This window comes from Erpetoichthys calabaricus, chromosome 9, assembly GCF_900747795.2.
Source record: "Erpetoichthys calabaricus chromosome 9, fErpCal1.3, whole genome shotgun sequence".
Classification (NCBI taxonomy): Eukaryota; Metazoa; Chordata; class Cladistia; order Polypteriformes; family Polypteridae; genus Erpetoichthys; species Erpetoichthys calabaricus.
In genome coordinates this window covers 136,453,950-136,470,840 of record NC_041402.2, presented here as the reverse complement: position 1 = coordinate 136,470,840, position 16,891 = coordinate 136,453,950, and the positions used below count along the sequence as shown (strand labels likewise).

Here is a 16,891-nt window from a genome sequence, read left to right as displayed (position 1 = left end):
ATGGACAACCCATAACATCTTTCCATCCATCTATCTTTCCCCCCATATCCAAAACAGTGTCATGGAAAAGCTGGAGCTTGTTCCAGGAAGTATCAAGCACAAGGCAGTTCATAACATATAGAAAAAAAAATTACAAGCTACTTTTGTGTGGAGTAAAGAAATTCACACTCTTCTCACATGGGGAGTGTTATTAAAAACCACTAGGTGAGCTCAGTTCACCTTAATCACAACAATATCCTGTCTTCTACACTATAGTCTTTGTTAAACATTTTTAAATAGTGCAGAGAAAATTAATATAAAAAAGCACTTATTTACAACAATTTGTCCACTAATAAGATCCAGATTTATTAAACTACTGAATGGCAAGCATTCTGACATGTGAGCCCTTACTGTGCAGTTATCTCTGTTTAAGTCCATGTTAGATAAAAAAAAAAAATAGTGTTATTTAAAAGCAATATAAATGGGTCATGAAACCGTAGTTTTCATTAAAATAAAAAATATAAAAATATTTTTAAGAGTAGCTTATGCAATGGATACTGTAATACAGACTGTTGCTGTCATAATTTTCCAGAAATCCATTCTTTTTCAGTTTATCAAACATATTTTAATGCTAAGAAGGAAACTGAATGAGTACAAGGTTTAAATAAATTTCATAAAAAGACATACACACGTAATGTACATAAACAATAAATATAATACTCGGGGTCTACTACAGGAACACATTCAACACAAACACTAGGTCTGCAGAAAGAAAACAAGCAAACAAGTAAAACATCCCAAATGAATAAAACACACATGTAACATACAGGCTACGCTAATGTCACATTTCTGTACTTGTAAGTACAAAGGTTCCACTTTATGGACGAATGATCAGTTTTCATACCTTATTCAACTTTGAACTGTAATTGCACTTAAACTGCTTAATTGTTTTTAAATGAGGTTTGCACACAAGAAATGCTGCTGTAACTCATGATCAGTCCAGATATGTAGTGAAGTAATGCAGCAAGGTATTTAACTGTATGCAACATATATAAGAAAGTTGTTACTTGTAGTTAACATGATGTGTTACCTCTGTAGGGTTTGGAAAAACGTACTGCAAAGCGTCTTGGCCTTAAAGCAGCCAATAATGTTTTAACAGCTGTCTGTTTAAAAAAATTACAGTAAATAATTTTAATGATTTTTTTTTAATAATCCCAAATGACCAAAATAGCATATATTTCATTTGACATGCTGAAGATTTAGATTTTGTTCACTAGTAAACTACACTTTTAGTAGTACTTTAGTACTAACCAAAAAATATTACCTGTTATTTAGTTTTAGATGATTGTATGAGATCTAAAAATGCATAAACAAGAATTTAATTAGTATTATTAGGACAATATGCCAAAAAATATCATCTTATAAAATATGCTGCACAATACTTTGCTCATTCTAGTTATGCAATTCATATGGAAAAACACCTGCACAGTGTTATGGGCACGGGTTCTTTTTTATGGTTCAGACAGAGAGGACTTTATCTTTCAAATTCATCATTGAAGCATTTATTGTGTAGTGAAGTACTACACTATTTCATGATTGAGTGCTTAAAGACACATCTATTACATTTTCTAACTAAACAAATTGGAAAAATTAACCTCAGATCAACCTTATTTCAGAAATAAGACCACTATGTGGTATTGTGTGCTTCATAAACAGAATCATTTATATGCTGCTTTCTGCCTCATTGGTTGTTTTTCCTACTTGTAACATTCTGGTAACGCTAGAAAGGACTCAGATCTCGGATGACTTCATTTGAACTGTTACATCTTACAACAATGTTATGGCAAGCTCAGGTACTGTGATATTTGGGTACTGTAAAGAACCAGCTTATACCTCTTATTTCAGACACTATTTTAATGCTGGATAGGTTTGATCAGAGTGAGTAGAAAAAGCAGGAAGAGGACTGGACATTTTTGTGAATGTGCAGTGATAAAAAAAGGGAGCACAGTATAATTGAAACTAAAATGTGTGATCCAGGCATTGAATTGCAGACTGAATTCGCCCTGCTAGGTAAAGTATGTTACATCATCCTGACTGACTCAGCTACAGAAATGATTCACTCAGTACCAACATCTTTTTGATGAATTGTTCTTAATGCTGGTGACTTCAAAGAAAGAGTGAACGCCGGTTAGGCCAATTCCTTTCATGGACACTGCTGTATCCAAATATTAATATCCTTAAAAATGTTCCTGTGGCACAATCTGAGCAGATTCTATGTTATGAATATAGTTTGTTTTTATCAAATTTATTTTGATTAATTTTTTTCTGGAGTCGCTGTAAAATTTTAATTTCCCATTGGTGACTTATGAAATAAAATTAGATTACCAAAAATAAAAAATGTAATTTATATACAACTACAAAAAACACTCAACCACAAGACACATTGATAAATAAAAATACCCAATCCATGGTGCCCATGGGGGTATTTAAGAACATCTCTACCTTGCATCAAACTGTGAATGCTTTATGTGACACATGGGAGAGCAGTTTCAAACCCACAGAAGTAAAGGGAAGAAGTATAACAAATCTGGGAATGAGCAGTCCTGATTCAATTGAAAACAACAGAGAAGCTTCAGAGGAGATTCCAGCTAATACCAAACACATCTTAAAGTGAATTCCCACTGGTACAGTACAATTCCAGATCAAATAGGGCAACCTCTCCATCACACCTGTCATGGATCAGGATAAAGAGTTTGATGAAGGGTTTATGACATATACTTTTACATAAATATAAATAAAACACCTGACATAATCTGAATCAGTCTTAAACCTGATGATAAATCCCTGCAGAAATTATTGGTAAACATAAAAGAAAAAGTAAGGCGTTGCCTGAATCAACTGTCAGTTTAGCAGATATTTAGTACAATCATTTATTTAAAAGGCCGATATCAAATTTATAATCCCAAACAAGACATTTTCCCATTAAGAGCATCAGCAGTAAATTAAGAATGTCTTGGAGCTAGAAGTGATGTCACTGTAGTACTTCGTCAGTAGTTCCTGTAAGTTTTTCCTCATCACCCTGTTTCTGATGCTGGAGACGTGCGTACCCCACTGCATCACCCCTGCAAACAAAAGGATGAAAATTAAAGAAGTTCCATATATGTAGAGATGATATGACAGAAGTGATTACAATCATGAAGGGGACCGGTAGGGTGAATGCCAGCTGTTATCTTAAATTGTGTTTTTTCAGAAAGAACAATGATTCTCTACTGGACGTTGTTAAAAAAAAAATGAAAAAAAAAAATATTAATGGAGAGAACTTGGTAATTTTCTCCATGCATCTCCAAATAGTATACAGTAAACAACAGCAGGATTTTGGGTACTTGAAATTTTCAAAATGATATTTCACAAGAGTTACATAGTTAGGGACTTTTGAGCTACAGTATGCTGCAGTGAATGGCCTGTCAATGTCAAAATTGTTCTTATTTAGTAAGTATGAGGTAGCCACCATTGTCCAGAGAATAGCAGTCAAGTTCATCCATGGACTAAAGGAAATGTCTTACTCTTTTCGGCTAATTTACTTTTCTTAGCTTTGATCAGAGAAAGTTCTTTGGCAAACTAATCTAGACATGTATAGCTCTCAAATACATCCATAAAGTTGATCCTGCAGATTTCTTAGAATTAGTGAATAACGTACTTAAGGGCATCTACTAGAGACTAAGGGTAAATGTACTCAACACAGAAGCTAGAAAGCACTTCGTTACACAAAGGCTTGTGTGATTGTGGAACAAACTAGTGTATTACATACTTGAAGCTAAGACCTATACAACTTTTAAAGTGCATTTGAATTAGATATCAGAACAACATAAGTATTAGCCAATTAAATGAGCTCACTTCCTCTCATTTTTCTAACTCCATCTTTTTACCATAGCACACATGTATTTAGCAATTGCATCCCACTCATCCTTGCAGAATTGTTAAAAGTGTGAAGCAATGTCCTCTGCACAACCCTATTAAGTGAGTGCCCAGATTTTGTATAGAATTGAAGTCTGGGCTGTGACTGAACCATTTCAGGGCATTTTTCTTACTTTTTTTAAAGCCATTTCTTGCTTCAGTTAGCTACAGTAAGTAATCAGGATCAATATTTTGTTGAATGTTGAAGTTCTTCTTTAAGCTCAGCTTTCTGGCAGAGGGCACCAGGTTTGGCATTAATACACCTTAATATTTGAAAGCATTTAGTTTTTTCTCTATTTTGGATAGAATCCATGCTCATGTACAAAAGAAGGTGATTTTGCCACTCTGTCATACTCTACAGTAGACACAGTGTTCACTAGGTGATGAAAATTTATTAACCTTATGTCAGACACTTCTTTTGGCCCAAACATTCCACCCTTGCTTTCATTAGACCATAACATTTTATCCTACATACTGTAGTTTGGGGAGACTGAAAGAATCTCTTTGTGTTTAACAGACAAAATGTATACAGGATTGGGTGTTTTATTTTTAAGTGGGAGAATTAATGGTTCTGTCTAGTTACCCTACCACACAGCTCAGATTTGAGAATAATTACTAAAATAACTGAAATATGCATACAATGACAGTTACTGCCACAAATGGAACCAGTTCCCTTAATATTGCTATTGGGCTCTTCATAGCTGCCCAGATAAGCTTTTTTTTTAACCTGGTCCTCAACTTTCAAATGATAACTTGGTCTTTTCCACATCTGGACAGTGTCCTGTTTAGTCCACTTTTTAATGATGTGGTCTTCACATTGTCGGACAAAATAAGTTACATCTTTAAAATTCCTTTTTGTGCACCTTCTGATTTGTATTTTCCAACAAAAGGAGCATTAATGTCTTTTGTTACCTCTTTGTGGATTATAGTTATCTTAATTACCTTGGTACTATGCAACCAAGTACATTCAAACAAACCTGATGCTACCAAGGTAGTAAATAAATAAAATAAAGATAGATAGATAGATAGATAGATAGATAGATAGATAGATAGATAGATAGATAGATAGATAGATAGATAGATAGATAGATAGATAGATAGATAGATAGATAGATATTAATTATTTAAGCAAGAAGGATATATTTGACTTAAATTTTCTTGGGTATAATATTTTATTAAAGAAGCAAAGAGCTCCAACTCCATACATTATGACTTTAGTTTGTAGTTAATAAAAAAAGGGTGTGTAAGCTCTGTGTCAATGTTTTTTATACAGTATGTACATGTATCAAGTTAAAAAAACTTTCCTCTATTTTATCATTTCTACAAAGCTGTTTAAATGAGATAAATAATGTTTTAACATGTTTAGAGAAAACAGCATTACATCATCTCTGAAACAGACAGCCCTTATGAACTGTGGGAAAAATAAGGAAAAAAATACAAAACAAAAAAAAGTAGGAAATTCTACTTAGACCTGTGAAATATGATACAAATATTATTTCAACTTTTATTAGTGGTTTTAGAAAAATAATTATTACACATAATCATATTTTTGTTTAAATCATGGAAGTCAGTATTATTAGAGATATAAAAGGGAATTTTTTTGGTCGGGCTTGCCTTATTGTACTGTCAACACTGCAGGCTTCCAACTGCTAAAAAAAAGGAAGGCAGGAAGGATTTATTTTAGAAGAGGAAATATATAGTAATGCTTAATCAAACAAACATAAGAAGATAGTTAAGTGTTTGGAATTAAATATGAATTTACTGCCTGAAAAACAGCATTTGCCCATTTTTATATATTTTTTGCTGTATAGCTAAATATTAACCACTTAGTTTCTTGGTTTACAGACCTATCGCTTTTGAATTAACACATTACATTTGCACCTGCTAAGGTACAGAGTTTGATTGTATGACTGCATTTCCATCTCAAATCCAGAGTTACTCCAATGTCAATCCCAATAAAAAGTACAGTGCTGATTTAGCAGCAATACACATACCACATGAGATGAAGTCCAAGGAATAGTCTACCATGGAGCTCTCACAAAATAAAGACAAACTCTGCTGATGGATGAAAATACATCTAGAGTTTACTTTGGCTGTCAATGGTAGGCATAGAAAAATAATTGAAATAACAAAATGTCTATTCTGAAAACATGACTTTTAAATTAACTAAGTGTTAGATATGGAACAGCAACCTACTGGAATTTGGGCTTTTAAAAGAACATTACATTATTTCATCTGGCATAGCTCTTTGTGAGAATGATACTATAGCTTTAATGAGATGGCATTAAACAATCCGACTAGACTGGATTGGAAATGATTAGGTTTCTAGTTAATTAAAAGGGTCACAGAACCTCAAATCTTAAAGCAGATGTCTTAAACAAAGAAGAGAGAAGCATTCTCTTTAAGAAATATGCCTATTAATCTCTGGTTTTCTTAGCAAAAATTCAGAATCATACAATTGGAACTTGATTTTAAGTTGGTTAATTGGCTGGAGACAAGGGTAAATGGAGCAGAAAAATGCTCCAAATGGATTGAGATCATCAGTATAGTCGAGTGCCCTGAGTCATCAGTACTAGGACTATTACTCTTTCTAATTTATATTGATTCTGATATAGTCAGTGAACTTGTGAAATTTACAGATGACATTAAAATTGTGTGATAGAAATACCAATTTTAAAAGACCTGGACAAGCAACAAAACTGCATAAAATCTTGGAAAAAGCAGTTCATGACAGGCAAGTTCAGAGTACTACATGATAGCAAAAAATACATTTTAAGTACAAAATGGGCAACAGTAATATACAGAAAGTAACCTTTGAAAATGATTCAGAGGAGTATATTGATGGAAATTCTCACCAGAAGCAAAATACAAAAGCAAATAAAATCACATGGTATACTGTAACATACAAATCAAGGAACATTATGTTCAAAATATATAGCATACTAGTTAGACCACAACTGGAGCACTGTGTATATATTTGGTTAACATGCTGCAAAAAGATACAGCAGCACTAGAAGCTGTGCTGGAAAAAGACACAAACTGCATCTAGGGACTAAATGGCGTGTTCAATCCAACAACCTATGGGAATTCAAAATTTTTCTCATCTTTAATTCTGACTTTATTTTATTTAGGCTTAATTGTCATATCTTACTTTCAACTTTAGTGCTATAATGTTTTTAATTACCAATTTTGTATTTTATTTTTTGTTACCTGCATTATTACCAGAATTGTGATATTGTGATGAAAGTTACCTGAATAAATGTAAAAATAAGATAAAGTCTTACTTCCTATTGGAGGTAAAAAATAACTGTTCTTTAGTAATGGAAGAATATAGACTTTGTGTCTAATATATTCACTAACATATTTGTTTACTTTTTAGATTTACTAAGACTAAAGTAAAGATGTTGAACTTTCCAACAAGACTTTTGGCAATTATTCACTAAATAAAAAACTAAATATCAGGGAAAAGCTCCATACACTGACTATACAATGAAAAAGTTCTAAACAGACTGGAGATGTAATCCTGAAAATGTGATGGTAACTTAAATGGTGCAAAAGCAAAGGTCACTGATAAGTCTATCACATCCTTAGTGGAGCAAAAGAGTTACAGAAGCACAGGAGTTTTAATACTTTCGTAAGCAACAGATTTCATCTTTTGACTTTAGGATATTTGCTGATAAGGACTGTTTTTTTTTCTTCTTCAGCACAAGAGTTTTCAATAAAAATATAATCTGTTATTTTAAAAGCTTTTAATTGATCAGAATGTCTTCGCATCGCACGGATTTAATTTTAGTTCTAATGGAATTTCATCGAAATTTCACATTTTATGTAACTTTCATTCTCAATTGAGGCAGTTTGGAATAGTGCATAAGCCTTTGAATTTTAAACCACAAGAATGCCAGCTTCAATACCCATCAATGGCTCCCTATGTGACCCCTAGTAAGCTACCTGCTATGAAAATACATACAGAAAAGTGTGTGACTATGACTAAGTAATTAAACATAACACACTTGCTGGGTTATGCTGCAGTGACCCTATTCAGGATTAAGTGGGATTAGAAAATGGTAGGGTATGGTACTAAAGTAGTATAATAGCAATTAAACATCATCCTTACTTCTTTCCCAGTGATGCAAGTCCATATAGCACACCTGTTGCAAAGGCTATGGCATTTCCCAGAAGTGTGGTGATGGATAGGCTCAGCAGGATGGGAAACAGTGCCATCCTAAGAAAGAATTAAAATAAATAGTATTAAAATGGCACACATGCTTCTGTATATTCTTCCTAGGTAACATCAACACCACCACTTATGTTCAACCATAGGTTGAGGGCCAAAGCTGCTCCAAGTTTAAAACAAACCCAGACCAATATATTTACTAATCCAGAAGCCTCATGATATTAATAACCTCTTAGGCTTATAATATAGCTGCACTCCTTGTACCATTCTGTATACCAGTAGCAGCAAATTATTAATATCCTAGACAAGAAAAGTCTATGTAATAGAAATAAATCAAGAATTTTGCTCTGAAAAAGAGGATGCTTGTACAGAAAAACCTTGTAGACACTGTAGCCCTGCAGGACTGAAGATTCAAACCTATGCTGTTGAATAACAAAAATGTACATGTACATTCATTTTAAAAAAATAAAACATTTAAATCTCGCAAACCAATACTGCACGAGTTAAAAGAGCATTCAAAATATTTTTTTAATTTAAAACAAATAACTTGAGTTTACAAGAAATTTCCTAAAAGTGTTATGACCTAGACCTTATATCTGAAACATTTTTATGTTACTGTCATAACTAGTTAAAAAAATAAAAAAAAACACACATACCCACAGTAAAAGAAAGCCTTTTGCCAAGGACGGAGTTTGTCAGCTCTTGCCGCTACTGCATTTGCAAACTCTATAAACTGACAGCAAAATGGAACTTCACATAGGAAGAGAATGAATGCATTTAGCCTAGAAAAAAGACAGACTCTTGGATTATCATAGTTCCATGACTCAGGTCTCCGTTCTATACTCAAACTCCATCAGATACTCAACATCTTAAAAGGAAATAGTACTATCCAAACTTAGTTGAACTGGGTTACAGACTGTAAATTTTTACATTATAATAGTTAACAATAAATGTAGGCGGTAATTGGGAAAAATGACATGAGGATTGTGTTTTGGATATTATCTCTTACTTTAAATGTTAATATTGTCTTGGTATATTATAGATTTATACTTCAAGACCCCATCCATTCACGCCAGTTATGTCTGTCTATCTGAAGGGGAGCAGAGAACAGGGAACATTTTTACTTTCACTCAAAGTTAAAACACTTCTTATGACTTTAAAGAATTGTCCGTCTTAAAATGAGAGTAAATGCACTGGCTATTTAAACCTTGAACTTGTGTTTAAAAACTCTGGAGATTAGAACGGAACTTGGAACAGTCCAATGCTCAATTTTCTGCATTATTACAGTTTTTTTCCCCCACAATGAATGTTATCAGATCTTCAACCAAAATGTAGTATTAGATAAGACTGACATTATAAGAATAAATAACAAATTTGATACTTATTTAATATCTATATTAAGTTACAGAAGGTAAGCACTGCTTTAGGCACAATTGCAACAAACTTGAAATTTTCATGGTACTGCAGTGTAACTTTGCTTAATTTCTCTGTTCATTATTACTTTTAAACTCAGTAATGTTTATGGGTTTTCAAACATGAACTGCTCATTCTAAGTTATGTTATAGCATCTCCATGTGCTTTTAGTCAGTTATTTAAATATTAACATTACAAAATTATTTTACATCACCCATTCCATTGTGGACTTCATTATGTTTTGGATCAATATCTTGCTGCATTAACTTGTTTTAAACTTAAGCTTCAGTTTAAGGATGAATGGCCTAATGTTCTCTTGAAGAATCTTTTCATTTAGAGAAGAGAGTTCATTTTTGATTCAGTGACAGCAAGTTATCCAAGTCATAATGCAGTAAAGTATCTTCAGTTCTTTATACAATCACCAATGTACCTGAACAACTGAATAAAGTTCTTAAGGAGTAACACTTTACTGAAATTACATAGCCAGGTCAAAAGGTACCACTTTTGGCTACTATATCTATAGAACTCTGTTGCACTTTAATATTCTTTCATCCCTATTCTCGCCAAGGAGCTTTCTGATGGCAGAGTCAAAAAACTTTTACCTAATCTTAAGGGAAAGAGAGTCACCTGCGGATCTCTAATTCTTTCTGTTTATTAGGTTGTTACTGACTTAATAGAAAACTTTCATGCCTTATTCTTAATACAGACATAGCCAGCTTTTGGAAGACTGACTACTGTCCTAGTCTTTCTCCATTTGGACAAAGTGTCTCTAATTGCACTAGAACTCAAAGTTTAGAAATGGTTTTGTAACCCAGGGTTAAAAAAAAACAAAAAAAAAACAGCTATAGTGTAATTACCTAGAGGTTTGTGGTATAATCAGCCTCTAGAACCTCTGTGTGGACATGTTACTCTGATAGTAAGGAACCTATATACTCATAGTTGTTAGGTGATAATGGCTTAAACCTGGGCTCATTAAAATAAGTATTTATTAACCAAAGTAGGCAAATCCAGATAGTCTCATAGGGCCTGATGTATACATTATACCATTGGAGACAAACATGAATGAATTTGGCTTAAATGTGGGTGGGACCACTTTGTAAGTTCACAGAGTGTGGCATTGATAAACCATAAGAACACCTCATGAAGGCAGCACTCAAAGCAGAGGTGATGACTTAAACAGCAAAGAACAACAGTGCTCTTGTCAATATTATATGACCAACAGCAAAGCTGTGGTTACGATGGATAAACCATCTACAGTGGAAATGTCTTCCAAAAACACCTGTAAAATATAAAAATGTGTGATGTGTGCCGAGAACATGCATGTTAAAAATAAACATAACTTGTTAAAAGGGAAAAGGCAGATTATACTTTAGCATTCAAGGACATCACTGGACTATTGGTAAATGTGAATGATGTACAGCCGATGGCTTTATGTATTCATTTTTGCTCACAGTTACAACAATGCAAAAGGATTAAATAAGAGGTGAAAACGATCAAAGAACTGGCATGTATGTCGATGAAACAATGAACTCTAGAATTTGTTTTTGCTGTTGCTAATCATGAGCCACAGAAGATGTAGATTTATATCTATACTAATAAAAGGCAAAGCCCTCACTGACTGACTGACTGACTGACTCACTCACTCACTCATCACTAATTCTCCAACTTCCCGTGTAGGTGGAAGGCTGAAATTTGGCAGGCTCATTCCTTACCGCTTACTTACAAAAGTTAGGCAGGTTTCATTTCGAAATTCAAAGCGTAACGGTCATAACTGGAACCTCTTTTTTGTCCATGTACTGTAATGGACGGGGGCGGAGTCGCGTATTGCGTCATCATGCCTACTACGTATCACGTGAACTGAAAACAAGGAAGAGATTTACAGCACGACTCAAACGCGGGAACGAAGGTAAATGACATTAATTGTTGAGCGTCTTTTAATACTGTGTAAGCATACATATTAACACATGTGCAATTAAACGTGTGCATTTACGAGGTGATTTCTCAGGCTTAAAAGCTCGCCTTTTATTAAAAAGGTAAATGCAAACTGTTTTCATTCTGAAGGGCACAAACCACGTTGGATTTATTGCTTACAATACATATAGAAATGTATTAGTCGTTAACTAATAGTATGGGATGGTGTTTTTCGACTCGCGCCTTGATTTAAACGATTGCATGTCTTGGTGGGTTTGCGTAGCTTATTGTCAATATCTTTACACCTCTTTTAAGACTTATTGACTGAAACGGGCTTTCACGAAAAAAGTTACGGCTTTGCTACAGGATACACCCTCCACAAGTTAAGCAAGTAAAAATAAAGGTGTATATTTCTGTTTTATTTAAACCTTTTAAGTTCGTATGCATAGCCCCATTTGGCTGTTTTAGTTTTTTTTTTCTTTCTTCAGTAATATTTAATCTCCTTAAAGAAAAACAACATATGCATTTTACTTTTTTTGTATCTCTTTAGTAATATTTTAGTGTAAAAGGATAACCAGTATTTAAACCTTTTATATTACTTTATAAAGTTATTTTACACAATGTTGAAAAATTAATAAGAAAGCTACATATTTTGGCAGCTGCTGCTTTAATTTTCAATGAAATGAAAAAAGCTCTCCAAGAGAAAACCTCAATGAAGAAGAAACAGTTTGCACTATCTAAAAAGGAGAAACCCTCATTTATAAAGGTTTGCTGCAGATGACTTAACTGAAAATAAATGAATAGTTCCTATGTGTATAATATATATTTATCTATTTGACTTATGCCTTTATTCCAGCAACTTGCAACATCCAAGGTACAATTTGTTACATTACTTTTGTTTTTTGCAGCACAGGCAGATGAAGTGACTTCCTCAGGGTCACACAGTGGTGTCAGTACCAGGATTTGAACTGACAAGCTCCGGGTTTGCTGAAATATTACTGAAGAAAGAAAAAAAATGAAAATGGGCAAATGGGGCTATGCATACAAATGTCCATCCATCCATTATCCAACCCGCTATATCCTAAATACAGGAGCCAATCCCTGCCAACACAGGGCACAAGGCAGGAAACAAACCCCGGGCAAGGTGCCAGCCCACCGCAGGGCGCACACACCCACACACCACGGACAATTTAGAATCGCCAATGCACCTAACCTGCATGTCTTTGGACTGTTGGAGGAAACCGGAGTACCTGGAGGATACCCAGACAGACATGGGGAGAACATTCAAACTCCATGCAGGGAAGCGAACCCGGGTCTCCTAACTGGCACCTTTCACTGAGCCACCATACCGCCCGCATACAAACTTAAAAGGTTTAAATAAAACAGAAATATATACCTTTATTTTTACTTCCTTAACTTGTGGAGGGTGTATCCTGTAGCAAAGCCCTAACTTTTTTCATGAAAGCCCCTTTCACTCAATAAGCCTTAAAAACAGGCACCGCTATTCAATTACACTTGCCTAACGCCTCTCCTAAGGGGAGATACTGTGGGATCTGGGCATCCGTCAAAGCACCAATCACAGGCCCGATTAGAAAGCGGGAAGCTGTGATTTGTTGTCTCCCTCCCATGTAACAATCACAGCCCGTGTTACAACGCACTATGTATGTATGTGTATATGTATATATGTGTATATGTATATATGTATATATATATGTATATGTAGATATGTATATATGTGGATGTATATATGTATATATATATATATGTATATGTAGATATGTGTATATGTAGATATGTATATATATGTATATATGTATATGTATATATATGTTTACATAACCTCTTTAACACACTACTTCTCGGCTGTGAAGCGCGGGTATTTTGCTAGTAGTCAATAAACATGAAACAATAAATATGCCTAATGACTTTGACACCAGGTAAATCACAAACAGCTCTGCACTGCATCCTAGTACTGATTGCACATCTAAATGGAAAACTAAAAAATATTAAAGTTACTGTCATATGCAAATTATGGTATCCCAGAATAAACTGTATATATACAACAACATTGAATCAATGTTTCCATTAAGAGATTCATTTTGAAATATTAAAATTAAAATATTAAAGTTGCCTTAACACATTTTTTAAAAATCTGCAAGTTGTCAAGCTGTTGTTTGCTTTGCTTGCATTTTCAGTCGTAACCTGAACATTTGCAGTGCACTAACTGGAGGAAATTTGTAACTTTTTTTTTTTTTTAAAGAAAGAATCGCAATGGACACGGCCTTTTCAGTGGTTGAGTTTGACTCTATCCACTACCAACATTTGTTGTGTATTGTTGTTATAAGAATCATTCCTGGCCTCACAAGACCAATTCTGTACATACTACAACCCAGAAGAAAATCTGACCAGACTCCATGTGAAAAGTGTGAAATGATGAAGAAAATTATGTACAACATGCAGGGAAAATACTGAAACACTGCATTGTATCTTGTTCTACGTTGTATTATGATTGTGGGCTTGAGTGACTTAATGACTATTGAGGATTTTCACCACCTTGATAAATGGCACTGACACTTTTGAAGGAAAAGGTGACATATGACATACACTGGGTAAGGATCTACTGCAGACCCTAGAAAAGGACAAAAGCTGACACAAGTAAACCCTTTAACTGTAATTGTGATATTTGCCCTGGAAAATAATTTATTCTACAGGAAGACCATGGTTCTGAGCACAGAAGAACTAGTATAACATACTGGGGAAATCACAATGTTTCCCCTAGTATGTTATACAGCAGCATGCAGATTCACACAGTATAATAATGGTTGGCTTTAAACATAGCTCAAATGTCAGGAGTAAAATGACTTCTAACAGATGGTATTGTGCCCTCTTGGTCACAAGACTTTGTAGGTTTGCTCCAACCTTTGAAGAGAATACAGAGGGATAGTTAAAGGCAGTTCCCTGATCACTGCCAGCTCTAGCTTTTTTGCTGCCCTAGGCAAAATGTGAAAATGTCACACCCAAACCACGGAGTCCTGAAGGCAACTGTTATATATATTATTGAACATCTAAGAACAGAGTGGAAGGGTGCCCCTGGAGCACACCCTCCAAATATCAACAGCCATGTTTATTGAAGTTGGCAAAATGTAACCCCCCGTTGATGCCTAGGTCACCTATATGGTACAGCTGATTGTGTCCCTGATTTTGCATCAGTGAGTCTAGAGCTGCAAAAACATATTTGGTAAATGCTGGGAAGTCAGTGAAGAAGTGTGACCTCAACATTGTGCCTAGAACAACAAAAGTGATAGAGAGAGATGTTGTGATGCTATTTCCATGGTGCAAAAGTGGGGAAACATCACATGCAACAGTTGTCACTCTTGGATTTCATTTTTCTTTTTTTCCATTGTTAATCTCTTCTTTCTAAAGTAAAATTACTTTCTCAGTTCCACTTACCCAATTAAAAGTCATGAGGAGCTGGAGACATTTCCGGCAGCATCGGGTGCAAGGCAGGAAACAGCCCTGGACATGGCACCAGTTCATTGCAGACACACTTCCGCACACAACCAGGCTCACACTCACACTGGGTCAGTTTGGGACTGCAAACCAATTTCACTACCATGTCTTAATGAATGCAAAATGAAAACTGAGCACCCAGGAGAAAAGCCATCTTGACATCAGGAGAAAATGTAAATTACATATGGACAACGGCGAAGGACACTGGCTCTATGATCTGCAGCAGCACAATCACTCTTGTTATTTAACACTAGAATTACCAAAGCCTACGAGAAAACTTGTAAACCCGGCTCACCTTAAACCGTCTCGCACCTCTCCATCAGCGTTTACACAGATTGTTGTAGACACGGAACACACATGAAATTATTTACTCTATACAATTCTAGGTAGCTCACTCCCAGTTAATCAAGGCTCGAACTGGGAGAACTTCTTGCCCGTTCTGCGGCAGTGGGGGGATGGTATAGCAGGCTGCTTGGGCTTATCGACACATTTAAAAGACAAAAGACGCTGACGGAGAGATGCGAAGGGATTTAAGGTGGGCCGGGTTTACAAGTTTTTTTGTAGGCTCTGGTAATTCTAGTGTTAAGTAACAAAATAAACAGATCACATTTTATATATTTTTCAGAGCTTATAGGTATCGTAGATGGGATCAACAGAAGGCACTCGCATTAAAAAGTGTATGCAATTTAAAATGATTTAATGTGAAAATTTTCAAAAGTGGCCATATTAATGTCAAGTTTTAAGAGAGTGTTATAGCCAGCAATAATTTTGTGATGTAATATATCAACTAATGTGTTACATGTAGCCTTACAAAGTAGATATAAATGTAGTTACCTGCTGAATACGATTCATTATTAAGCCATATAGAGTATCTGAAAAAAAAATCCATCGTGCAAATGAGAAATAGATAAGATAAATGCATATGTAGTACTTACACCATCCACACTCCAGCTGCAATATTCAAGGGGTAAATGGTAACGCAGTTCCAAATGCCAGCAATTGCACATGCTGTAGGCGAAAGAAGTCAAAAGACAAAACAGAATATGGATTTATTCTTAAAAGTTCATATTTACAAACAAGGCAGAAAATGTTAGCTCCTCCAAAAAAAAAAATATTAGACCATAAGAGGTAAATGCACTTTAACATGCATAAGCATGCTCCAATAAAACTATGAACTTAAAAATTAATTATTTCCAGAATTTATAATAGTACCCTTTAGTTTTGTTATGGTTGTGCTCACTTTGAAAAGTTAAATAAACCAGAATTTGATAGAAAATAGATCTGATACTGGCTTAACTTATTTTAAAAGGCTGATGCTCATTATTAAATACTTAGAATTTATGAAGAGTCTCAAAAAATGTAGAAAATATAATGAAATAATATGGGACACATCAGGTTTTGACAATTGTTAATTAAACTTTCAATAGAAGTTCTGACTATACTTTATTTTTACCAGATCTAAATGCCTATACATTTTTACATCTTTGTAGATCTATTATTAGCATCCAAATTTTAAATGTAGCCATCTGGGACGTTTACAGTATTGGTGATACAAATTTACTTTTTAGATCTATTTCTAAATACTTCAACTGTACTGAACTTTACGAATTCAGCTAAACAGAAAAATTTCAGAACACAAGTACTTGTTTTATAACTGTTTAGATTCTTACCACCATAACCTGTGTAAGTTGTGCTCTTCAAGGAACGACTGATGAAGGGATGTAAACAAAATGTTTATACAGTGGAACCTCGGTTTGCGAGTAACTTGGTTTATGAGTGTTTTGCAAGACGAGCAAAAATTTTTAATAAATTTTGACTTGATAAACGAGCGAGGTCTTGCAGTATGAGTAGTATGTATACGCTTTGTCTGCTGAGCGTCATGTGATCACAACTGAGCTGATGGTTCTTCTCTCTCTCTCTCGCTGCGGGATTGTGGGCAATCGTCTCCTA

The 16,891-nt window shown here is 34.6% G+C and overlaps 1 protein-coding gene across 2 annotated transcripts in view; it reads right to left on the bottom strand.

Annotated features, from left to right (window-relative positions):
- Positions 1-516: 516 nt before the first annotated feature.
- cacfd1 (calcium channel flower domain containing 1) overlaps positions 517-16,891 on the bottom strand; it is a 41,511-nt gene continuing 25,136 nt past the window's right edge. The window contains exons 2-6 of one of the 2 annotated variants that reach the window (XM_051932348.1): positions 15,877-15,949; positions 8,764-8,889; positions 8,048-8,155; positions 5,548-5,582; positions 3,012-3,101 (exon numbers count right to left, since the gene is read on the bottom strand). In XM_051932348.1, coding sequence (XP_051788308.1) covers positions 5,549-5,582; positions 8,048-8,155; positions 8,764-8,889; positions 15,877-15,949 — 341 coding nt within the window. In that variant the 3' untranslated portion in view covers positions 3,012-3,101; position 5,548. Of the gene's footprint in view, positions 3,102-5,547; positions 5,583-8,047; positions 8,156-8,763; positions 8,890-15,876; positions 15,950-16,891 lie in introns of both variants that reach the window. The other variant, XM_028810216.2, reaches the window with a different exon arrangement.